Source organism: Enoplosus armatus, chromosome 11 (genome assembly GCF_043641665.1).
Source record: "Enoplosus armatus isolate fEnoArm2 chromosome 11, fEnoArm2.hap1, whole genome shotgun sequence".
NCBI lineage: Eukaryota > Metazoa > Chordata > Actinopteri > Centrarchiformes > Enoplosidae > Enoplosus > Enoplosus armatus.
In genome coordinates, this window is record NC_092190.1 from 1,357,984 (window position 1) to 1,382,517 (window position 24,534).

At 45.7% G+C, this 24,534-nt stretch overlaps 2 protein-coding genes and 1 long non-coding RNA gene across 4 annotated transcripts; 1 reads left to right on the top strand and 2 right to left on the bottom strand.

Moving 5' to 3' along the window:
- Nucleotides 1-5,082: 5,082 nt before the first annotated feature.
- LOC139292538 (uncharacterized) lies at nt 5,083-7,694 on the bottom strand. The gene is made up of 3 exons (XR_011597620.1): nt 7,575-7,694; nt 5,919-6,011; nt 5,083-5,545 (listed from the first exon to the last, which is right to left on the bottom strand). It is a non-coding gene; the product is annotated as an uncharacterized lncRNA (long non-coding RNA).
- Nucleotides 7,695-9,587: 1,893 nt separating this feature from the next.
- Nucleotides 9,588-19,203, top strand: LOC139292315 (transmembrane protein 50B-like). 2 transcript variants are annotated; one of them, XM_070914620.1, is made up of 7 exons: nt 9,588-9,655; nt 10,623-10,891; nt 11,775-11,887; nt 13,555-13,622; nt 14,584-14,676; nt 17,018-17,075; nt 18,073-19,203. In XM_070914620.1, the coding sequence occupies exons 2-7, from the start codon at nt 10,793-10,795 to the stop codon at nt 18,116-18,118; spliced, it is 477 nt and encodes a 158-aa protein (XP_070770721.1). In that variant the 5' UTR covers nt 9,588-9,655; nt 10,623-10,792; the 3' UTR covers nt 18,119-19,203. The 2 variants fall into 2 exon arrangements, with proteins under 2 accessions (XP_070770721.1, XP_070770722.1); XM_070914621.1 differs by lacking the exon at nt 9,588-9,655 and adding an exon at nt 9,776-9,854.
- A 339-nt stretch (nt 19,204-19,542) lies between these two features.
- ifngr2 (interferon gamma receptor 2) lies at nt 19,543-24,308 on the bottom strand. The gene is made up of 7 exons (XM_070914984.1): nt 24,129-24,308; nt 23,434-23,548; nt 23,114-23,277; nt 22,489-22,634; nt 22,128-22,269; nt 21,717-21,865; nt 19,543-21,593 (listed from the first exon to the last, which is right to left on the bottom strand). The coding sequence occupies exons 1-7, from the start codon at nt 24,166-24,168 to the stop codon at nt 21,495-21,497; spliced, it is 855 nt and encodes a 284-aa protein (XP_070771085.1). The 5' UTR covers nt 24,169-24,308; the 3' UTR covers nt 19,543-21,494.
- Between the last annotated feature and the right edge of the window lie 226 nt (nt 24,309-24,534).

Consider the following 24,534-nt stretch of genomic DNA (forward strand, 5'->3'; position numbering starts at 1 on the left):
TTGCTCCGTAACACGTGTAACCTTGCCTCAAAATTCAGTCAGCCAAGGTTGTCTTCCCGCTCTTATTGTATTGTGTGTGTGTGTGTGTGTGTGTGTGTGTGCCAGCAGGTTTTTAGTTAAAGAGGTAATTGTTCCACCCTGTCTCCTAATATTGCCCGGAGACGCTGAACATCACGGCTCTGATCCTGTTTGATTTGACTCTGTCTGAAATGTTCTCACCACCCACTGTGTGTGTGTGTGTGTGTGTGTGTGCAACAGTAAGTGTGGGAGATATGCGCTCGGGTGAGATAGCCAATTTTCTTTTTGTAGACCGGTGTGTGATTGAATAAGAGCCTGCAAAATGTCTGCTTTGACACACATCAGCAGCGACGAGGGCGCTCGGCGAACACATGCAGCAGCCTCATCAGTGGGTCTTTCTCACAGCCGACATTTTGACATGCCACAGTAGGAAAAGCACAGGTGCGAATGATAAAATGACTCATGGCTGAATTCCATTTAGCCGCCACTCTGACACTTGACTAGAGCAGGGCCTTCGCAGATGTTACGTCCGAAATACCATCAGCGTACATCAAACCAAGGCCTGTCCATTTAATGACCAACCGTCCGGAGCGAGGGGGGAGTCTCAGCTGCGGTGGAGTGTGAGCTTTGGTGGGCCGAGATGCGGTCAGACCAGCGGAAAGTAAAACAAAGAAGAAGCCGCAGCGGGGGCGGGCATCTTTGAGAAGATTGCGGTTGCAGTCGTTGGCCGCCGCAGGCGACGGTGACTCGGCGGGGTGACGCCGAACAACCTTGTGAATGAATGCCGGTCCAACGATCCAAGGCGACCACAACGTGATCTCACGGGTGTGCCGCCAGCCTCAAGGGGGCTATTGACCGACCACAAAAGACCGGCTTCTTCTAGCTCCCGCTCAATAAGGAATGGCGTCGCTCATCTTCGGTGTCAGCATTGATTTCTTTCAGAGACTGAGTTACTTTTACTTCTACTTTCTGACATGGTTGGTCTTTATCATTGTGAAGGTGAATTACTCAGCACTTTTACTTAATTGGCTTCCATCAATCAGTTAATTCTAAAAGTCTGGATGGTTATGTCGTTTGTGCTGCAACTGTTACCCTTGAATCCTTATTATGTAAATTAAAACGAGGGGAAATTGCTTCCGAGTAGTCTCAGCCAATTTAACAAAACGTAACGTCCCTGTTCAGGAGCAACTTAGGGTTCAGTGTCTTGCCCAAGGACACTTCAACATGTGGACAAGAGGAGCTGGGGATCGAACCGCGAGCCCAGAGATCAGTGGCCGACCCGCTCCATACCTCCTGAGCGATCTGAATCAGAATCAGGATCAGAAATACTTTATTGATCCCCAGGGGGGGAAATTATACAGTACCGCTGCTCCCATTCAAGAAGAGAAAGTAGCATCAATTTCCGCCCGGTTATCATTTTGTCATTCCTCGGAGAAGTGAAGATACATTGACTTGCATTCAGACCAAAATCCCGCGAAAGGGCCAGTCCTCCCATTCATTTTGAAGGTAGGTAGTCAGTTGAGCGGCGCCGCTGTGGCGAAAAGTTGAGGCGGAGGTTGAACTTTTGGAGAAACGCTCCCCGACGTCGGAGCCCCGGAGCTCCCGAGTGTCACAAGGCCTCATTTTGGTTTGAATGCAAGCCTAACGCTTCAGAAAGGCTTCCTCACTCCAGAGGTAGAAGACACAAACTGGCTCTGCTCACCTTGTGTTTCTCTATTTCTTCGTCTTGATTCCGGGTGGCTGTTGGCCTCCACCAGGGTTGTGCCTTGTCACCGATTCCGTTTGTGATATTCATGGACAGGATTTCAAGGTGCAGCCGAGGGGGGAGGAGAGCGCCCGGGTTTGGGACCTCAGAGTTGTGTTTCTTCCCTTTGCAGATGACGTGGTTCTGTTCGGCTTCATCAGACTGTGAGCCACGGCACGCGCTGGGGCGGTTTGCAGCTGAGTCTGTGGCCGGGAAAAGGTTGGGGGTGAGGGGTCTTGTTGGATGGAGCATGAGATCGACGGGTGGACAGGTGCGGCGTCAGCAGCAATGCGGGCGTTGTACCGGGCCGTCATGGTGAAGAGGGAGCTGAGCCGCAAAGGCAAAGCTTTTGGATTTACCACTTGATCTACGTTCCAACCCTCACCTATGGTCGTGAGCTTAACCTCCTCCTGGGAGCTGCAGAAGTCAAGGAGACAGAGACTGGTACCAGACAAAGAGCCGGTCCTTGTCTAACGACATCAAAACCTCCAGGAAGACGGGACAGATTCACACGCGACAGTTTGTAGCTTTGGACATTCTGACCAAACATCTCCCAGGCCTTTGTCACAGCTGGGGACCGGCAGCTTTGTCGTCGTCACACCTTAACAAATACATATGTTCTTGTTAGTTAGGGACAAGGTACTGTGATTATATATATATAGAAATTGTCTTAAAAGTTCAAATCCAGCTATGCAGCCTTTGACCACTAAGGGGTGGGGTAACCATGGTCAGATGCTGCTACTTAAAACTTCAGGTATAAAAGAACCGTAACTGTACTGAGGTAGAGTACCCATTCTGTCTCCTGCAACCAATTTCGGTCACCTGAATTCAACTCCCCACCTCTGCAACTACAACGTCGTATTTTTCACCCCCCTGACACCACCACCTGCCACCATTTGTAGCTGTTGGATGACTGCGTGCATATTTTTTTTAAAGACTAGCGTGCAGATCATTATTGATGACATTTCTTCACCAGAATGGTTGCTGCCACGGTTGCAAACCAAGCAGGATTCTGCTGTTCCTGAGACCCTGACAGGAGTTACATTCTTGATCCAAATCAATATCCTATCCTAGTTTATTTCTCCTTTGGACAGTTTGTGATGTCGAGATCTCATAATTTTAGGTTGGTGTTACGCGTTGCTCGGAGCATCGGGAGAACTGAAAACGTCATAGGCAGCTTTTTGATGGACGTTTCTGATCTGGTGTCATCACTTTGGTATCGTTGGATTTCTTTTTGGTTTTCACCTACTCTGAAGAAAAGACTTTGTTCTTAACTCATAAACCTTGAACGCAGGGGCCCGATGTCCCAGTGCTTCCTCGGTGGGTTTAGTCAACTCATCTATGTTTCGTTGTTTCCTGTTTTATTTAGTTGCTTGCCTCTCCTCTCGTTTCGGACTACTTCACTTCCTGCCTTTGCGTGTCTCCCCGCCTGCACCTGCCCTGATTGGTTTCACCTGCCCCTCATTCCCCCCACCTTGCTTCTGTATTCAGTCTGTGTGCTTCCCTCTCTCCACTGCCAGTTGGTTGTATGTTATTGCTGTGTCTTACTTGTCTTGGCCCCCTGTTTCCCCTGCGCTTCCAGTGTTGCCAGTGTTTTGGGACTTTGAGTCTTGTCCGCTCCCTCCCGGGTTTGTTTGCCTGTATGGACTGCCTCTCCCGGGTTTGGCGCTTGCCTGCCTAACTGTAAGTCTTTGTCCGCGTGGTTTTTCATCATTAAATTACCCGCACTGAATCAGCTCTGCATTTGGGTCCTATTCCCCGTGTGTCCTTGCTACCCTGCGTACACAGCCGTGACACCCGGCGTTCTTCGGGTGTCATCGCCTACCTGGTTTGGTCCAGCCAAAAGCCCACACACTGCTTCCCACCACCAGCTCCTCTTCGTAGGTTCAGTCTGGATATATAACAGTTATCTGTTTTTGATTGTCTGCCTGTTACTGATCTATGCCTCGTTTAATTTGCTTTTAATCTGTTTGTGAATCCTATTTTACTAAGCCAGTACAGTAATATATCATTCATAATGGATACGTTTTTGCTCAATATCTCTTCCAATACTGTTAAGGACACTAAGGCTCTTCCCAGCAGTGATATACATTGCACATTTAGCTACTATTCCCTCCAATCTTTGTCGTGCACAACCTATACAATATCGCACCTATTGAATCCAGATCTTGGTCCGGTGTCATTGTCATGCGAGCGTGCGGGCATCATCATCCCAGCCTCCTGGAAATTCTTCGGAAAAAGCACTTTGGGTGAGGTTAGGGTCTTGTTCATGGATCATGTTTTGTTGTTGTCGTCTCGTTCTTAAAGTTACTGCAGACTTCTTTTTTTGTCCTGAATTAGAGATCCCGACCTTTCCCGAAAGCTTGACCAAGTGCCTCGAGCGCCTAAACGGAACCATTTAAAAAAAAAAAAACGCGAAATAATGCTGCACTCACGACAAGCGGATATTTTATTACAAGTGTAACCCTTTCCCCATGGGCTTGTAATAAGAGGAACACTTTATGTGATGCTCATTAAAGTATTAGTCCCCTTTAAACACCCAGTACTTGGTAAAATGGTGAAAGACCCGGGGCAATCTTTTTAAGTCTTTAGTCCGTGTGAACCTGAGTGCACTCTTAGCTTGAGTTTAAGCAAGCTTCCAAAAGTTCGTTGGCGCGCTTATCGTTGGAGCTCATAAAAAAAACAAAACAGCAGTACCTCCTTGTGTGGAGTGAGAACAGCTACCTACCACGTCTGTAGAAGTCACCAGTCCGCAGCAACACAGCAGGGACGAACAGCAGGAACAACACCCCCCCGACGACGGCAGACCATCCCCAGCGCCGGGCGGAACATCCACGACGGTCACCGAAGCTCCTTCCCCCGGCCGCAGGGTCCCCCCCCTGTCCGTGCGGGCGAAGATTTCGCCCCGGCGTCCTCCCCAAGATGGCAACAGTTTAGCGAACTCAGCTAAACTTCTCACTAAACTCCCTCCATGGCGGAAAAAAACAAACACAGTCCGTGACGACCCTCGCTCGTGCAGGCTTCTTCGTCTTCCTCGTTTCTCTCCTTTTTTTTTCACTTTTCCCGCCTTACCCAGAATTCCACAGGAAATGAAACCCGTTCCGGTCATTTATTCTTTTAAGTAAACAAGAACTATTATTAAGCTGTTAAGGTACTGAATAAACCTCGAAACATCCTGACAGATATATATATATATATATATATTTTGACTGTATCACTGTCTGCACAGAGTAATATCATTGTAATATAGTATAGAGTGACATTATAGATGCCACAGAGCACAAATGTGACACAGGGACTCACACAGAGAACACAAGAAGTATGCCTTTTTTGTTTTGTTTAATGAAGCGTATTACAGTGAGAGAGGACAAAGAACAGCTCTACGAACACGTGAATATTGGCGCAGCTTCATCGGCAGAGTCTTCAACATCCATCCAGACCGGTCGGTTCCTCTGACGGGGAATTGGCGATCGGGCTTTCATCCTCTCTGCCGACTCGGACTTGCTCTGCTCTTGCTCCACTGGACGGAGGACGAGCGGCAAAGAAAACTGAGAGCTGGAGGCTAAAAGCAGCAAGCTGAACCAGGATCTGTGAGTGTGTGTGTGTGTGTGTGTGTGTGTTTTGATGTGTTTGCCTCCTCATTACGGACCCACCACGCTACCCTCCAGCTCTCAGCTTACTTTCAGGATGTGCGCTCTTCCCTCCGCAGCACTTCGACCGCCCCTGTCGGTTGGGGGATCAAGGTGGGCTCATCAGCACTCAGCCTGCCGCCCCCCCTTCGTGCTGCAGAGAAACAAACAAGGGATGGGATGCAGAGGCAGACCACTGTTATTGTCTAAACCCCGAAATGTTCATTTTTTTTTTTTTTGTGGATAACAAGAATAAGGTTTCGCTAGTCGCTAACTAGTTGTAGTTAGCTAATGATATGCTAACTCTTGGCCATGGTTGTTACCGTTGGTAGTTAGCTAGTTAGCCAGGCATGCTAACATTTCGTTTTAAAAGGAAAAGACATCCCCAAAAATTCTTTTTTTTCCTGCAAGCTCTTTACAGAACTCTGACACATACGTGGTCCTCTGTGCACCACCTTGCGAGTCTCGTCGTTGTTTGAAATAGTGGCCCGACGGCGGCAGCGTCATCTGCAAGCCTCCAAACCCACCTTTTGCCTGGCGGCACGCTGCGGGGCTCGTTTCCCCCGGCTGCACCTCGCCTCGCACTGCAGCCCGGATCTTCTGCCCCACATACCTGCAGGCTACAAGAACAACATCGTGAAACTGTCAGCCGAAGCTCTGCAACGCAGCCTAAGACCATAAGCGGGCCTTCCAACAGTATGTTAAGGTGGCTGGTTTAGGCACAAAACCTGCAGTTGTTCATCGAAATGTTTAATCTAATAATTGCAATCCAGTTCGATAGTTGTGCTGCAGGAAGAAATGTCAGTAAATGTGTGTTCAGTGCTTTTCACACCCACATTTTACTGTAAGCCGTGGCTCTGATATGAAAAATGTATATTGTCTGGAATATGCGCAGACGTGGTTGGTACATTCCCCCCCCCCATGACTAAAGAGAATGAGGAATAATAGAGGCCGGCTGATGTTCTCCGGCTTCACAGTCATCTATTAGCCTGAAAATACCATGATCAGTGTAATCCTTGCGACAAAAAAAGTGTGTGTATTGTGTGTGTGTGTGTGTGATTTTGAGGCTGAATGGACCAGTCACAGAGTGGCAGTGTTTGAAAGTGAAAGACCAGTAGTCAAAGAATAAATCTGCTCCATCTAATAATTCATAATTCACGACCCCTACTTCATTATATCCCAGTCATCACACACACACACACACACACACACACACACACACACCTCTGCGTCAGATGATAATGAAGGTTCCCTTCAAACTGGATCATCTCAGTCAGTATTATTAATGGCACTGATAATTTGTTTTTTCTTTTCACCATGTGATCACAGACATGGATGAATATATGGTATAATATGATATACTGTAAGCAATATTTATTGCTATCAATATACTTATATGCACAATTATTTATATATATATATATATATATATATATATATATATATATATATATATATATATATATATGCGGAAATATGAAGGTTTGGCCACTGATAGCCGCCTGTGATTGGCACTATATTGTATCGGGCTGTCATGCGTGTTTTACTAAAGTCAGAGGTTTACACACAATCTCTGGAACAATGGATGGAGATAGTAGAGGAAATCTACATAATGGAAAAACTGACACATCGCCTGAGATTCTGAGACTGCAAGAAACACGGGTGGAGGAATAGTGGGAGAAAATGGACATTATTCAGGAAGCCAAAGCTAATTAAAGGGACAGTCCCACCGATTTCTACGCACAAAAGTCAGTTCACTTGTCACAAAGGGGTCACTGCTCAGCCTGTGAGAACAGCCGTAAAATGCCTTCTGTGGCGTTCGCAAACCCCCGGGAAACCCCCCCCCCCCCCCCCCCCCCGGGAGCTGTCATAAACGTGGCCGGTTGATCTCGCTCGTGTGATTAGACCGACCCTTGGCACTTCCTGACAGGAGAAAATAAAATGCTGAGTCACTCTGACAGTAAACAAAAGCAAAATCTCCCTTTTTTTGCCGCTTGCTCTTTCGCTTTGAGATTTGAAGTCTTTGTTCAGGGTTAGGATGTGGCTGAGAGGCAGTGTTACATGTGTTTTAAGTCCCAGTGCAATGGATTTCAAACATTTTTTTTTTTTTTTTATCATCATTGATTCAAACACACGACCAACTTGGGCTAAAACGTTCTCATTTGAAAGCGGTGAGGACTCACCGTTGATGATCAGTCACACCATTTTCTCTCTGTGGCACGGGAAAAAAACACGGAATCTCAGGAGCGAAGCCTGGTCGAGGCAGCGCTCGAGCTGTCACCTGCAACCGGATCCCTTCTTCAATAACAAGTTTGAGAGCCCTCCTCTGACAGACCCGACACACCCCTTCTGCTCAGAGACATGCACGGGGGAGGAGGGGAGGGGGGGGGGGTTCCTGCAGAGGAGGAATTCACCACCTTCCCTGTTCTTACAATGTAACTGGAGGTTCAGTGATTGTGGACAGGAGCAATTCTGAATTGTAAAAGTTAAGCGACTGAATGAATGTTAGTGGTCAGAAAAGGGGTGAGGGCTGTTCTGCTTGCACATTTTCTCCAGCGTTCCTCCACACTGAACTGCAAAGCCAGACGTTCGATGTTTTACAGGGATCGCTTGCCTTTATTCTTTTTTTTTCATGGCGTGGCACCCCATGGCCTCCCAGCATGCACTGGGGCGACAGGTGTACGCACGCCAGACTCTGTTATGCGCGCCTCTGCAGTGTTACCACTGTGCTATTGTGTGTCGACACACCGCCAAATATAATTAACAACGCGTCAAATGACAAGGTGAAAACAAGGTGACGAGGGGAACACCATACAAATAATTATCAGCTGAATCTGCAGCTCCCCTCAGGTTTTACCCGCGACGCCGCTGTTTCGGAGATGCCTTCCTCAGGAGTTGGTGGAGACCGAGAACGCTGCTGAAAGAGAGTGAATAGAGTCCTGAAACCCGCGTCTGGAAGTCAGTGGGTTTTTGGTTAGATGCCTGAAAAAAAGGCGGTTGCTAACAAGGCGGTTGCTCCATTTACGCTACAGAAATCCTAAAAGTGGAGTTCATTAGTGAAGATTATCTTGCCGAACAAAACGTGTAAGCAATAATCCAAAACCCCCATCGGCTTTTTGTCGAGGGGACCGGGGGCGGCGCTAACTTCCGGGTTATTTCGTAACTTCGTTACTTGGACGCGTAAATGAGCAACTGTTTGCGAAGTTCACATTGTCAGCCTCTACTTCTACTATCTCTGCCGCCCCCAAGTGGCCATAAAAAAAGGAGTTATCGCAGGTTTAATTGTTGCAGTTTTGCCCACATCGGACAGCTGAAAGTACAAACGGGGAGATATATAAATAAAATAAAATATAATTTCTGGAGAGTAGCTCTTTATAAAATGAATAATGCTCGGGCGGTCTTTGCTTTTTCTGAGAAAAAAAAGTGAAACATAAAATCTACTTCACAGCCATTCATAACGAGCGAGTCATTGTGGATTCTGAGCTTTCACAATCCCATTAATAGCATTATGATTGCTCCCCCCGCCCCTCCATCCACCATCCAAGAAAAATGAAAAATTCAGTCGCCTTTGTTGCGATTCATCCTGCAACCACTCACTGCTCATTCAGACAGCAGCTGCGGGCCTTTTAGTCAGCCCTCGAATGCTCCGCAGGCGGCCTTGTTCGTTTCAGAGAAGCAAAGCCGAGACCTTTTTATTCAGTCAGAGAATCTTGATAATCAGTGGTGATTCTAGATATGTACCCCCCCCCCCACCCCCCAACATATATAAACATAGCATGGCATGTCTCTAATCACTGGAGTGAAGTGAATCACAATTTACAATTTGCAATTTACACAAGAGTTATGTGAAAGCTAGAAACATCTGGTGCGTGTACACCGAGAATAGGACTTTTCATCAAGGCAATTGTTCTTTTTTTTGTGTGGAAAAAACAAATTATCATTCTGGACAGAGTATGTTTATGTGTCTTAAAACATGTCAGGGTGTCGGGGGGGGGGTCTAACAGTAATTACGACCAAGGTACGTTCTGACTTCATTCAAGTGATTTTTAATTCAAGAGACACTGTAGTTTGCAGAGACGGTCAGCAGTTGGCGGCGGTAACGGGCCGTTGCGTTGTTTGCCAACTGCCATTAAACGTAGAGAAGAAGAAGACGACGCTGAACAAGACGAAGGAGGAGAAGAAGAAGAAGAAGAAGAAGAAGAGCAGCCAATGCCAGCTTCAGCCTTTCAATGGAAACTGAAAGCACCTCGGGCTCTTGACTAAGGTTTGCAACCGCACGTAACCCTTCAAGCAGAACATCTCAGAACTCAGCTGCAGCTGTGTTTTAAGCTCAGTGCGCTCGATATTTGCGAACCGTTAGCTGGCTGTCGACGGGAAAGCCGCAGCTTCCGTTGGACGAGTGGCTACCGTTAGCTCACTAACGTTAATAGAGCTTTTGGCGCAGCCCGGGAAATATTCGTGCGGTAAGGTTATCACGCCACTAAGTTAACGGTGCAATCCGAAAGAACAGACAACCGGGTCGTTTTACTAACGCCGAATGGCACGGCTGTGGACGAACTGTAGCCGAAAGCCGGCAATAACATTGTTAGGCTACTGTTAGAGCTAGCTTAATTTAGCTGTTAGCCGGATTCTGGTGTGTTTCTGTTCCTTATTCCACGGTTGACCGTGATGCAGAACTCTGTTCCGTAAAATGGCAGTTTAAGATATTATAGTTATGCTCATTTGTAGGTACGCGCCTGGTAAAAACTTTAATCTAATGTCGGTTGAACAGCATTCGTTTTTTAATTCGGCAGACTTGTGACCCACCCAGTATACATATATCTATATATATATAGATATATATATATCACTTAATTGAGACGTTTAGGACTCATTTCACGTGTAGTTCTGCTGCTCACAACAAGCTCTGCTTGGTGGAAGACATTTGTGAAGATCAAGCAGTAATCAAGCGTGTAAATGTATTTGATCGAGACCTGTGTTTTCGATTGACTGAAAATTAAGAACAGGTTAAAGGACACGCTGTCTGAACCAAATATTAGTGGTGACAAGCAAGCCAGCGACAAATGACCAAATAATTCATTGCAAATTGGCACAGCAGTCCGTATAAGAAGGGCACGTCCTGGGCTTGAGAAACCCCTCTTAGACTTATATCTATTTCCATGTCTGAGAAACCCTAGCTGTTTGCACGTTAGATGTTAACTAGACTGCATGAATGTATGCATCCTCCACAGGCAACAGAGACACTGATCCCAGCCAGAAGCCCAGCAGCCGGCGGTCTGTGAAGAACAGCGGGTGTCAGGAGGAGGACCGGGTTCACCTGTGCAGAGAGGGATCAGAGGGGGGAACAAACAAAAAAAAAAAAAAAAAAAAAAGGAGGAGGTGGACGCGAAGAGGACTGCAGATGGCTGGCTTTCTGGACAACTTCCGCTGGCCAGAGTGGGAATGCATTGACTGGGGGGAGAGGAGGAACGCAGTGGCTTCTATTGTCGCTGGAGTTCTGGTCAGTGAGTCGAGAGAGAGAGAGAGAGAGAGAGAGTGTGTGTGGCTGATTGAGGCCCTGTTTACACCTGGCATTAACGTGCGTCTCCCGTGACCACTTGTGATCGGATCTCACTTCTCCGTTCTGTATGCAGATAATACGTTTGTTGTTCTTAACCAGAATCTGATGAATTGACTGTTTTAAAGACGCCTGATTTTGGTGGATCTGGATCGTATTATGACGTCCTCCAAGTACGGGCAGAGTCGGCTAGCGTTAGCAGGACCGCTCGCCGCTTGTCTAACTGAGCTGACAAACAACAAAGCCGACATCCGGTAAAGAGGGAGACAGACGGCTGACCAAAACCATCGTTTTGCGGCTGCGACTACGGTTGTCTGCTGCGTGTTCAGCTATATTGACCGAGTGATCAGAGAGGAGGTTTGAGGCGGCAGAAAGTTCTTTTCAACTGGATTGCTACCCTTCAGTGGGCTGGCTTACGTCACAAATTCGCGAAAGCTCCATTTTCCCAGCAAACACTGAAACGCTTTTAGATTTATACACTCGAAACAGTTTTCGAAAAGCTCCATTTTGGAGCAAAACGCTGTTTTAGTCTGGACAGAGGACTGAAATGGAGAAGTGTACCCGGTGTAGTGCTTTTTAGTCTGTATCGTCTAGGGCTGGGTTCCGAAAGCCAGTTCCATTTCGGATCCGGTTCCTGGTTGGCAAAATACACGGATTCGTTACGCTCCCTCACTAACGAACGTCTCATTAAACCTTTTTTTTTTTTATCAGGAAAGTGCAATGTCATGTTTGCAGGTGGTGCGAATATCACAAGTTGGTTCAGCACAGTATTTCCCAGTGCACTGGAACTGCATCTCATGTGTTTTTTTTTTGTTTTTTTTCCTAGTTCTTCACAGGCTGGTGGATCATGATTGACGCGGCGGTGACGTATCCATCCCAGGAGCAGATGAACCACGCTTTCCACACATGCGGCGTCTTCTCCACCATAGCATTCTTCATGTAAGCGCCTGACGCTCCGTCTGTCTGTAGAGATAATTGGACACCGAAACAATTCGCAGCGGTCGTGAGCAGGGGGAACGGACAAACAAGGAATGGATGTGATGCTCCCGCGTTGTTACAACCTTGTGGTGGAGCTATTTGTTGGCAGGTGAAAAGAAGACTGCAGCCCTCCGCAGGATCTATCTGCAGCGAAAGTCTTCAAAAGCACTGAATTCAGTTCCCTCGAAAAGGCCTTAGAAGATATTAAAAAGTCTTACATTTCATTCACAAAGGTCTTAAAGTTATAACTTTTGACCATGAAGAGACGGTAGCTAGGAAGCTCGTCAACTCATAATAGGCCAGTGTCAATTTGAGCTAAAACCTAAATCAATCAGTTATTTACTTGTTAATTGGTTAATCCATCCATCACTTTTCTGACATTGACCTGGGTCCAGACATGGACGCATTGTGAGAAAATAGACCCCTGAACACAGACTAGTAAAAGGCCCCTGAACCTCTCCTCTATTGGAGGAAGACCTCCAGGCTGGACAAAAAGTAGTTTTGCTTCTCTTTGTGGTCGTTTTTGCATCTCTTTGGGATTGTTTGATGCGTCTTGCTCAGCCATTTTGTACGCTTTAACTGAGCTCTCTGTGACTTTTACGACCAGAAATTTTAAAAGTCACTTCATGTAGAGGCCCTGACCCAGGCCCCTGGGCCTGTGCTCGGCAGGACCATTAAGTTAGCCATCCTTGGGCTTAGGGTCACAGTGATTGATCAGTTATGTCACTAGGAATTGGGGTTATATTCACCTGGAAGGTACCGACAAAATGAGGTATAAATGTCAATAAATGTATGCGCTTAATTATCAATTGGGGGCCTTTGTTGTTCCTGGTTTCCCATCATTCTTTGAAAAAGGTATTAAATTACACCAGCAATCCTTTATTTCAAAGCCTTGCATTTAATTTGGTGAACACTCAGAAACCCTGGAGAGTCAGAGAAGACAAAAGACTGCAGTGCAGGGGAATCACGCTTTTCATATGGAGAACAATTGGGAGGAATTGCAAGTGGGATGGCTCAATTCCAACAAGTGTCCCTAAAGGTCATGTCGGTGAGCCAGCACGCGCAATACCGGGCAGCCGTACATTGCGAGCGAGAGGTCTCAGTTTAGTGGGGGCACCGAAGGCTACAGACTGCGAAAGAGCTGGTTTCCTCTCGCGTTGCCGAGTGTGAAGTGACCTTATCTGCATCTTTGTAATCTGCTGCTGTCACTTCAGTGTTCGGCTTTGTTCCAGTCCCCCGAGTCACCTCCCGCGCATCCAATTTGTTCAGGGGCTCAAGTGGGAGGGGGGGAAACGAAATGGCAATCTATTCTGATTATCAGGCTGCAAAATGGTTTCATTGTCTTACTACGCAAGATGGAGGCCACAGAGGCCACATACTGAAGGAAATTGAACAATAACAACAGCAACAACGGCTAGCATGGAACGTGGGCACTTAGAGAGAGAGAGAGAAAAAAAAAAAGAAGCCCATTTTTGATAAAGCAGCTTCTCTTGACATCGCGTAGTAGCATCTTTGTTGTTCCGCCGTTTCAACCAAAGGAAGTACTAAAGAAAGTTCACTGACAGTGAAGCTTTTAGGTCCGATGTTCTGCCTTTTGCGTAACTGTTGACCGTGTCTTTTATTTCCAGGATCAATGCGGTTTCTAATGGCCAGGTGAGAGGGGACACGTATGGAGAGGGCTGCCTCGGCAGGACAGGTGTGCTTCTCTCAATTTGTGTGTATGCATTTTTGTCTTGGACTTGCACGCCTGGCTGCGCACAGAAATCTAGTCTAGATTTAGTGTAGATTTAGATCTAGTCTTTAGCTAGTCTGGCTCACCGGATGTAGGCTGCTGGGGATATTTCACCACCGTCGCTGCATCCCGGTGCTCAGCGCCGCCCGAGACGATTGTGATTGGTTTAAAGAAAAACATGATGCTTCAGGTGCACCTATGTTGGTGCATTATGCTTCACACCGTAATAAGAGAAGTGATGACTGCGGTTCAAATAACTTCTGGAGTGTTAAGAAATGTTTTGTTCGTGCTTCTACATTTAGATTTTTTTTTTTTGATCAAATTGTGTTTTAGAAAATAGAAAAAGGATTTTCGTATTTTCTTTATTTATGACACAATTCCAATACTTTTAGCAATCATTATGGCTTATTGGCTTCCATAAGCTTTTAGCTTAGGCTGTAGAGATTTTAAGGATTTGAAAGAAACGACATCACAGTCAACAAAAAAATGCCAATGTGGGCACTGGCGGATCATTTCTATTGCAGAGTTCAAAGGGTTAATGTATTTTTCTATACAATGGGCCACATTGACGGTGAATGTTATGTAATAGCTGCAAAAGCACCGACTCCCATCCATATCTACCTACCCAAACCAGTTCCATTTCCCCTTTCCTAGCCTTGACCCTGTCACATGACACGCTCTCTGTTCTAAATGAATGAATTCTAAACTTCCAGTCAGCGGGAATTGTTCACGAAGACAAATGCAGTACACTAAAACAATATACGCACGTCAGGGTTAAGTCATATTCGTGCTCGGGTTAATAGAGGCCCCTGTAGCCTTCATCATAGCCGGCATAATGCAATATTGTGTTGTAATTGGAGCACGCGCGGTGTTATTATATCAGGGTGTGACTAACTAGTGATCAGCATGCCCGTGTTTCTTGCAGGAGCTCGTCTCTGGCTGTTTATCGGCTTCATGATGATGTTCGGCTCGCTCATCGCCTCCATCTGGATCCTGTTCGGTGGCTACGTCATGCCAAGTGAGTCAATCGTATCATTAATTCTTGTTGCAAGCGTCACGGAGGGTGTTTCTTTTCTGTCGTTACGCTGAGAAATGAGACCCGGGTTCGCGGTTCACTCCGTCCTCATCCGGATGGCCTTTTCTCTTGTATTGCACCGAGACAAGATGACACATCCTCTCTGCACTGGGCAAAAGACGGCTCACACCTTCATATTATCAGTCGCTGTATCTCGGAGGGATCCAATTTCCTCGCTCGGTCTGGAGGCAGGGACTTCATTGTAGACTGTCATTATCTGCTTTTTTCCTCACACAGCAGCGTTATATGTGTGAGTGTGTGTGTGTGTGTGTGTGTGTGTCGGGGGGGGGGGGGATGCTTTATGGTGAGACAGCTGAATGGCTCAATGTAATGAGAAGTTGATTTCAAAAAAACACTTCATAACTCAAGTACAGATATTAAAGCCACAGTAGGCAATATTATTGAATTATAATTTTGGCATTTTGACCATTGTATGTCCTAACAATATCTAATTGAAGGACTCCTTTTAATAAAACATTTTTTTTTTTTTAAATGTGTGTGAGCACCCGCCCCCTTTTTTATATTTAGTCTTAAAAAAATGTGCCAGGCCTGAATCAAACAACCAATCAGGGATTAGCTAGCGCGTAACTCGCCAATCACATCCACTCGGTACAAACAAAGGGCTTCTACAGATCATCTGGCTAGCTAGCTAGCCACTGTAGTCCAAAAACATATATATATATATATATATATATATATATATATATATATATATATATATATATATATGCATATATAAACCTCACCCATGAAGGTATTCAAGGTGAGTTGCAATCATGGGAAAGACAAAGGAGCTTCCACAAAAGCTGAGAGAGGAGATTATTTCATCACACCTGAAGGGCCTTGGGTATAAGAAGATTTCCAAAAACGTTTAACATTCCAAGAGACACCATTGGGAGCATTATAAGGAAGTTTCAAACTTATGGAACAGCTGCAAACCTGCCTGGCCATGGAAGAAAGCCCAAAATTTCATCAAGGGCCCTGAGCAACTTAGTCAGGATAAGTAAGAACCCCCCCCCCCCCCCGTGTGACTGCAAGACACCTACAGGATGACGTGATGAAGGCTGGTACAAGTGCTTCAGTGGCAACTATGAGACGTGCGCTGAATAAACAAGGACTTCATGGCCGGACTCCAAGACGCACTCCACTCTTCCCCACAAGGAACATCAAAAGTAGACTAAAATATGCCAGGAGGAATTTGGATAAGACTCCAGAGTTTTGGGAGACAGTTCTATGGACTGATGAAACCAAACTGGAACTGTTTGGACATATGGACCAGCGGTATGTCTGGCGTGCAAAAGGCCAGGCTTATGACCAGAAGAACACCATCCCCACGGTCAAGCATGGAGGTGGGTCATTGATGACGTGGGGCTGTTTTTCTGCGGCAGGAACTGGCAATCTGGATCGTGTACCTGGCATCATGGATTCCCAGACATACCAGGCCATTTTAAAGAGGAATGTGATGCATTCTGTTGACAAATTAAAGCAGCAAGACAACGATCCCAAAGCACACCTCCAAGTCAACCAAAGCTTGGTTGAGAAAAAGATCCTGGAACGTCCTGGAGCGGCCTTCTCAGTCACCAGATTTAAATCCGATTGAAAATCTTTGGTGGGATCCAAAGAAGATTCCGATCGAGAGGTGTAAGAAGCTTGTCAGCACTTACCGAAAACGTTTGTTAGAAGTTATAAAAGAGTATATAAAAAGTTGTAAAAGAGTCACATTTTTCATTTGAGCTTCAAAGTTAAGTCAACTTCTGTTGTCAAAATAACTCAAATATGTATCAATAAATCTTTTTTTGTTGTTTAATGAGGTTTTTTGTCATTTATTGTCATTATCTTTCATCCACATCACTATAATGTCTTTTGAGGTGAGGGGGTTGAATATTTCTGATTGCAACTGTATGTATATATATATATGTATGTATGTATGTATGTATATGTGTATATATAGTTGGTGTCGTCACAGCTCAGACAGAATAAACCGCTCTTGGAGAGTCTCAGAATGGAATAGAGTTGATAAAGCTCTCAAAGATGCTCTGGGAATGAGTCCCTGGGGAGACATTATTATTATTATTATTCATCCCAGATCGTGGCTGCGATTCTGATTTTTTTCTAATAGAAGGCACCCTCTTGATTTGTCTCGTGTTAGCTTTAGCTGAACTGAAGGAGTCCCCTTTACACGGCAGGACTGTGGATTTGTTGCAGTGAATGTTGTGTTATTGACTGTGATTTTGGTTATGTTTCTCTGTTTGTTTAATTTCTTTTTCTTTTCTTTTTTTTTTAGAGAAAGAAGTGGGACCCGGGCTGGCTGTGTTCTTTCAGAACGCTTTCATCTTTTTTAGGTGAGTACAACATGAAACTGGACCAAAACCACCACCTTTGTAAAGCGGTTGTTCAGTATTGTCTGCACTCTAGGGTTAGAGCATACCATTTTTTCCCATTTGAATTTTAAGCAACGTAATGTAAGTACGCTGAAATTGGACCCCATATTTGTAGGACTAAAAATCCACCCTAAGACATAAGTAGTGCAGAAGTTTAAAATATAGGAATAAAATAGTATGTAATGTATACATATGCAGTAAATATGATGAAATGAATTAACTGTAATGCAGAGAGGTTGTACAGTAATGTAGTAAATGTAAATGCTTAACGCGGACCGGTTATGGACAGGTAGGAACAGAGACTTGCCAAGCTGACCAATCGCAGCTCTTGTGGTCTCTCCGGCGCCGCTTGCAGCCCCCGCCATACTAACCCCTTTAACGCGCAACTATAGGTCAGCTGTTACACGTAGCGGCGTGTCCTCCTGTTCACTCTTAAGTCTGAAACTGACCCAAGTAGCCACTTTAAGTCTACATAGAAGTCCCCGTTTTCACCGCTGAAAGGTTGTCAGTCCAATTGATCCAACATACACACACACACACACACACACAAAAAATAAAAAACAACAAAGAGGGGAGCAGAGTGTCATAGCTCGCGGAGGCGGACTGCTTTTTAGAACATTTTACAACACTCACTGAAACCTAACACAACGGTACCTATAGGTCAATTCCAAACCATGATTACAAGCTGCCCTGCTCTTGAATGTAACTCTTTTCAACTGTTTTTGGGGTTTATTCTGTGTTTAATTGTACTCACGACATCATGAAGTGATTCTTCGAGACTTAAATAAAGGTTGAAAGACGAGGCGTTCTGGTGCTGCACTGGGAAGCTGTGCAATGGATGTTTTTGCCCCCCCCCCTCCTCCATTGTGATGGAACAAAAAAAACTGTAGCTGCCGTTTGTGCTGCAGAGGCCACAGTGTCCTGATGTCCTGTTCTCTCTCTGTATCTCCCTCTGTAGCACTCTGACCTACAAGTTCGGCCGGACTGAAGATTTATGGGGTTAAGAGGATCTGTCTTATTACTGACTGTGTCTCTCACACACACACACATTTTGTAAGCTGTTGTTTTAAATGAAAAAGTCATAGAACCTCCACCCCCAACACACACACACACACACACACACACACACTCACAGAATGTTTTATAACCTGCATTTGCTTTTTAAGTAGAAACCCATCCCTGCTGCTACACACACACACACACACACACACACACACACACACACACACACACACACACACACACACACACACACACACACACACACTCTGACTGACTGTGTCAACAGGCATATAGTGTATAGTGTTATCTGTGCTGTTCTTGACAAAAAGAAAAAAAAAAAAAAAAAATCACATTTTAAAACGTCTGGATTTTAAATAAGGGACTTCCTGTTTGTTGTCGACAGCCGAGCAGCCAGGTTGATTTAGCTCTGCCGTCATTTTGACAACAACAACAACAACAACAATGCGTCGAGGGTTACAGTGTCATCTCACTGTAGCGAACCAGAAAGGGGAACCCGTCGTCTTTCAGGGGGACTCATTTATTGACATGGACACATGTTGAAGTGGGCGCGGGAGCGAACGCACCACGAAAGCCCCCCTCTGCTGTCTCTACTCAAGCTGCTCACGTCGTACGCTCGTATGTCGGTTACATGCACTGGATTTTAAAGTGAGAGACGAGAGTGACGGATGAGTCACTGTCGTTCTGCCTCAGGATGACGTGTGTTTTGTTTGTTTGTTTGTTTGTTTTTTTAAATAGTCTTGTTTTGTCCTCTTGTCCTTGTTTAGCTCTGGTTTCTACCAGGAAAAAAAAACAAACAAACAAAAAAAAAAAGCCCTGTAAAGTGAAATGTAAGTAATCAGGTATTTTTTTGTTTGTTTTTGTTTTGGGTAGCCATTTGAAGTATTTAAGTATAGAACAAATATTGTGAAGCTGTCAATCAGACCGCTGTAGTAACAGTATTAAAGGACTTGTAACGGACTGCTTTTGCACTCCTTGCTATCGTATATAGACGTGTGCAACAGGCCATTTTGTAAGTTATATAATTTATGTAATGAGATACACTTGTACCCTGAAGCTTTGACTTGCATGGGGGGGGGGGGGGGGGGCACAAGATGGAAAAACCAGAGGGGGGTGGGATTGGGATTTGGGATTAGTTTCCATCTTTTTAACAATTTGTCTGACTTTTCAAGAGTTTAAAAAAAGTGGGGGGAAAATAAAAAAAAATGTTTTATTAGCTGTCCGATGCGTGTCCGTCCATTCAACTGTTTGTAGTGGAACTGGGAGCTGTGTGTCATCATTACACTTTTTATAGTAACCCATCTTTTTTTTTATTTTTTTATTCTACATCCAGTTGCATATCCAGTAGTATTTCCCTCTGAACAATACATGGAACATTCATATTTCACAGGAATCACTTTTATAGATCTCGAATGAATCCTTTTATTTCAGAGCTGCGTGATTTTCTTTTTGGCCACTTGCACGCAGCGGAGGAAGCTGTAAACACACTTCTGACATGTTATCACCCCATAAACAATCAGTGACACGTTACACAGTAGTGGTTTAATCCATTGTTAATATAAACGTGTTAATGGAGGTGCTGCAGGAATGAGTCCTAACGCTAACTTCCGGGTTGGCCCACAAAAACACGTCATCCCTGCAGCGCTCTATAGGTGCAGCTTTAAAATAATTTTGATGTGACGAAATGAACAAAAGAAAAAAAGAAAAAAAAGAGGGATATCTTAATTTTTATTGCAGTGTAACAATTACAAGAAATGGGAGAGTTTCGCTTTTATTCATCCAGGTTTTGAGGTACGTCTCAGAAGTGTCCCCAGTACAATGGAAGTGAGTAGGCTTTTTGTTAGTGGCGCTCACTGCGTTGAAACATTCGACCGCAATGTCCCTTTTCAGAAGCCAGTGTCCCACTTTCTCTTTCACTTGAATTGACAGACCTCACTGTCTCACATCCTTAAGAACCGGCCCCCTCTATGAAAAGAGATGTGGCTGTTGTTTTTTTAATGCTTCTCACGCCAAATGAAAACTGAAGGCGGAGGGAGGGAGGAAAAAAGAGGAAGGGGGGGGGGGGGGTTTAAAACCAAACCTAAACTTCAAGGCTGTATGAGGTTAAATAAGGAAATATGTTGTGATTCAGGTGAATCCCACATCCACAAAGCTGTCAATCTTTACATGACTCCTTTTTATTGTGACTCAAGGCCAGCTTGCAGGAGTTCTGGATAAAACCCTGCAACCCTCCCACTAACTGATTTTACAACTCGTGTAAAGTTCAGGATCATTACATTGTGTACAAAGAAGTAGAAACAAACCAAAAAAAAAAACAAAACAACAACAATTAGGGTAGGGGGAAAAATGGCAGAGCCAGATAAAAGCGACATCATGACAGTCAGAACATCTAGACTGGCTGGACGTTTACAAGAGAAAGTACAGCCACGGTGCGTGCTGGACTTTAGTCCCGGCGAAATACAGTCAACAGCTGCCAGGATGGGGTTCACAATAAAGATAATGCAACAACAATGAAGCGTTTGAAAAAATATAACTGTGCCAAAGTGACACACTTAATAGTAAATCATTATCATCATATAAAAAGGAAATAGTGCACGGTCATAAGAAATGTCTTAAGAAATCAGCAGTATTCTTGGCTCAAGAAGGACTAAAACTAGGTGTCACGCGGTGCGAGGTCCTGCGTGAACGCGGCTTTAAGCCGACTTGTGTCGACCGTGGCTCTCGTATTTAGCGGCAAAGGGTGCACGCGAACCGACAAATCACGACGCGGTTTCACAAATGTATGCTCATTTAAAAAATAAAAAAAAAAAAGTGCAAAAATTCTACCAAGCATCATACTTATTGTCATTATCTAGTTGTTTTTGCTCAATGTGGCACTTTGTCACACAAACCTTTAAAGTTTTACATTCGCTAGGATTGTTAATTTCCTAGAATTTCTTTTTTTTTTGTGTGTGTGCAGGATTTAGGAGGGATCTTTGTTGTGTCTTTGTTTTTATTAGTGTATAAATCACCTGGAAAAGAGAATCGCTGTGTTGTCGTTTCCTTTGAATGAGCCCTTTATGTTTCCACAGTAGCCCAGAGCGGACAAACCTCTAGAGCTCTAGAGAGGGCCCCCTCGCAGGGTTTTTTTCCCCCCCGTTCCTCAGCCACCGTAGGCGCATTGGAAGTGGAGGGTGAGCAGTCGCCGTTGCCATCTGCACACGGATCCTAATTGTGTTGATACAAATCCTACACGCACTGGCACCTTTAATTAAAAAAAAAAAAAAATAAATGAAGGTTCATGGTTTGCAGGAGCCCCAAACAGTTCAATCCTCAGGTCTGAACCCCCACCGCAGCCAAACAAGAGGGCCACAAAGCGGACTACTCTGGGGTGATTGAGGAGATGACGTCGCAGTGCTCCTCATTGGGGCTGCTGGTGGAGACGAGTCGGTGACACCCAGGAAGCGGCTCGAGGAAGAACTAGTGGGGAGAAGAGAGAAAAAACATATTGTACATTACATAGCTGGGTGTTTTAAGTGAACACAACAGGTTGTCTTTGTTGTTGTTGTGTGTGTGTGTGTGTGTGTCAGTGTCTGTGCTCACATCCTCTGGGATCTCGTACGGCGGGCGCAGCCACTGCTTGATTCTCCCATGCTGGAAGATGAGGACGTACGCCGTCACGGGGATCAGAACGAGCAGGGCGATGACCACCACCGCAGCTACGATTATCTCCGTTTGCTTTAGGTCTTTTCCTGGGGAGACGCCAAAAGGTACACACACACACACACACACACACATTCACACAAGCAAGAGAGAGACGGAAGCAATCCATCACAACTCTCATCACGTCCCGACTTCCAATGATTTATGAGCTTTTAAAACTTGATGCAACCGATTCAACTTCATGGAAACAACGTGCGCATTAAAAAGGAATAATCCAAACAGTCCTCGCTTCACCAACACACACAAATAGTGTACAATGCTGGCCATCGCTTTTCCAGCAAGCGCCCTTACTTGTCTCCGGGATGAGCTCACACCGGGTGCAGCTGGGAAGTCCGACGGGCGTGTTGAAGTAAACGTACTGCACCTTTGCGCAGTAGCGCCGCCCCTCCTGTAGGTCAGGGATGGACACTGAAGAGGTACTGTCTCCAAACACCTGTTGAGGAGCGGAGGGTTCGAAGGTCATTTCGTGCCTTTTTAACATTGGCCGTTCAGCGGGTTAAAGCAAAGTACTGGTAACACTGGAAAGACCGGAAGCATACTGGAACTCTTAACAGGTGGTTCTTGTTCCAGACAGTGGGAGGAGATGCCATTTTTAACATTAAGATCACCTGCAGCACACACAAAACAAGGAGCAGCGGCATTCTGCCCTCACCTGCAGGGGCTCTCCTTCCGTGCCGTAGTAGACCCGGTGCACTATGTGGTCCGCGTACTCGTCAGCCAGGCTGTGGTCCCCGCTCAGGTGTACGGTCAGGGTGCCCGGCTGCGCGGTGAGATTGACTTCCGGAGTGCAGGGGCCAACTTGAAGAAGAGCACAACCAAATGACCAAAATCGGTCTATGATCTCGTTTGAGACCTGAAATGTACCTCGACAAAACAACCTGTTTTCCAAAAGGCAGTCATGAAAGCCTGCAGTGGGTTTTTTTTTTTTTTTTTTCTTTTTCTTTAGCTTTTTGACACCTCCCACATCGTGGTTCACACCACGGTTAGGTTGGTTAACACCTAGGTTCACACCACATGACAGAGAGGCACGTCAGAGCTCGGACTTGACCTCGACGAATGATTTGTGAAATTGCAGAAGTGTTACTTGGTCTGAAATCAGTCGCTTCCGGATCATGCAACGCTCGTTTGCTTTTTCCCCCCAGCTCAAGCAATATGTGTGTGTGTGTGTGTGTGTGTTAGATTTCGCACATTATAAAAAGACAGGACCACGGCATCAAAACTTGCATACGTGCAGAGCTTCCTGTACAAAACCACGACAGTGAGGGAGCGGGTCTCACCGTGTGTGCTACAGGCTTCCACTGCCTCGGAGGTCTGCAGACGCCCCCTCGCTCGCACCTGCAGCGCAACGCAGCCGTGCTCGCCTTTGGTTGAGCTGACGTTGCAGGAACTGCGAGATGTGCCGACGCAGGCCGGCACGCGTTCCCACGCGGCGGAGTCAAAGCTGAGGACAAGGGAACAAGAGACGTGATTTTATTTCAACCATTTCAGGCACAAGAAAATAGTTTTTTTTAAATGCCACATACAGTCATGTCCACACCAGACAGGACACGTCTCGCGCTGGGCTGCATCAGGACACCGCAAACCCCTCGGACCTCACCTGCGGTACTTGACGGTGTAGGTGACGTCTCTGCCCTCGGCGACGGGAGTCCACGTCAGCAGCCAGTCGTCGACGTGGACGTTCTGCGGAGGTGGCAGCGAGGCCTGGGACAGCACTGGGACAGGTGGGACAGGTGGGAATGGACAGGCGGAATGAGAGGATGACGTTGGACACTTTATGCAGTAAGACGAGCAAACAAAGGGGACATTTCCTGAAACTGCATCAGGCCTCTCCCCAACTGTTATTTGATGGTGAGAGGACGCCTTTGTACGTATTTGTGTCCAATCCAGCCGTGCTAATGGGACTGACTCTCTTCAATGAGCTGTTAGTGTGAGTCAGCTGGTACTTGTGACTGTATCGCTTCACAAACTGACCGCAGAGCGGCATTTAAAGACGAACACTGGTACAGTTCATTTTGGTAGCCCCCCCCCCCCACACACACACACACCAAATTTCGAAAGAGTAAGTAACGGCATAAATCGTGTTCTACGTGATGTTCGACTCAGCTGACATGGAAAGGAAGCTTTAAAAATGTGATCTTTTTTTAATGGAGTCTGGCTTGCCGGCCTAACAACTTCCATGAGAAAAGAGAACGTCGCTGTTTGGGGCGTGTCGGCTCACGTTTATCGAACACGTCCGCACTGGCAGAGGATGTTGCTAACGTTACTTTAGCTCGCTAACGCTAACCGCATTACCTTGGGCGACGGCTTGAACGCACAGCACAATGAGAAGCATCGTGGCAGCGTCATCTCACGGGGCGCCAGGGGTCCCCGGACACATTAGTCTTCGTAGCAGCCAGAGTCCGTCTGTCTGTCCGTCCGTCCGTCCGTCTGTCCTTCTGTAGAGCTACCGACAACGACGCCGCGGACACTTCCTCGAAATCTGGGAATGAAGACAGTCTGGGAAGTTTCTTTTTAGGCTTCCTGAAACGCCTTTTAAAGGAAACCTCACCCATATAGCGTCAGAATTACGACAACAACATTAATAATAATAATAATAATAATAAAATAAAATATCATTGTGGCTGCAGTCGCTTAAGTGCTATTGTTTATAATGGCTTTTTGTAGACAGGTTTTCACTTCAGCCAACACCTAACATGCG

Excerpts from the sequence above, each read along its gene's own strand:
- LOC139292315 (XM_070914620.1), top strand. The coding sequence starts at position 10,793 with ATGGCTGGCTTTCTGGACAACTTCCGCTGGCCAGAGTGGGAATGCATT. Across the intron at positions 14,677-17,017 it reads CGGTGGCTACGTCATGCCAA|AGAAAGAAGTGGGACCCGGG; the intron begins GTGAGTCAATCG and ends TTTTTTTTTTAG. Across the intron at positions 17,076-18,072 it reads AACGCTTTCATCTTTTTTAG|CACTCTGACCTACAAGTTCG; the intron begins GTGAGTACAACA and ends CTCCCTCTGTAG.
- ifngr2 (XM_070914984.1), bottom strand. The coding sequence starts at position 24,168 with ATGCTTCTCATTGTGCTGTGCGTTCAAGCCGTCGCCCAAG. Across the intron at positions 22,635-23,113 it reads GGAAGCCTGTAGCACACACG|TTGGCCCCTGCACTCCGGAA; the intron begins GTGAGACCCGCT and ends CTCTTCTTCAAG. Across the intron at positions 21,866-22,127 it reads TGAGCTCATCCCGGAGACAA|GAAAAGACCTAAAGCAAACG; the intron begins GTAAGGGCGCTT and ends GCGTCTCCCCAG.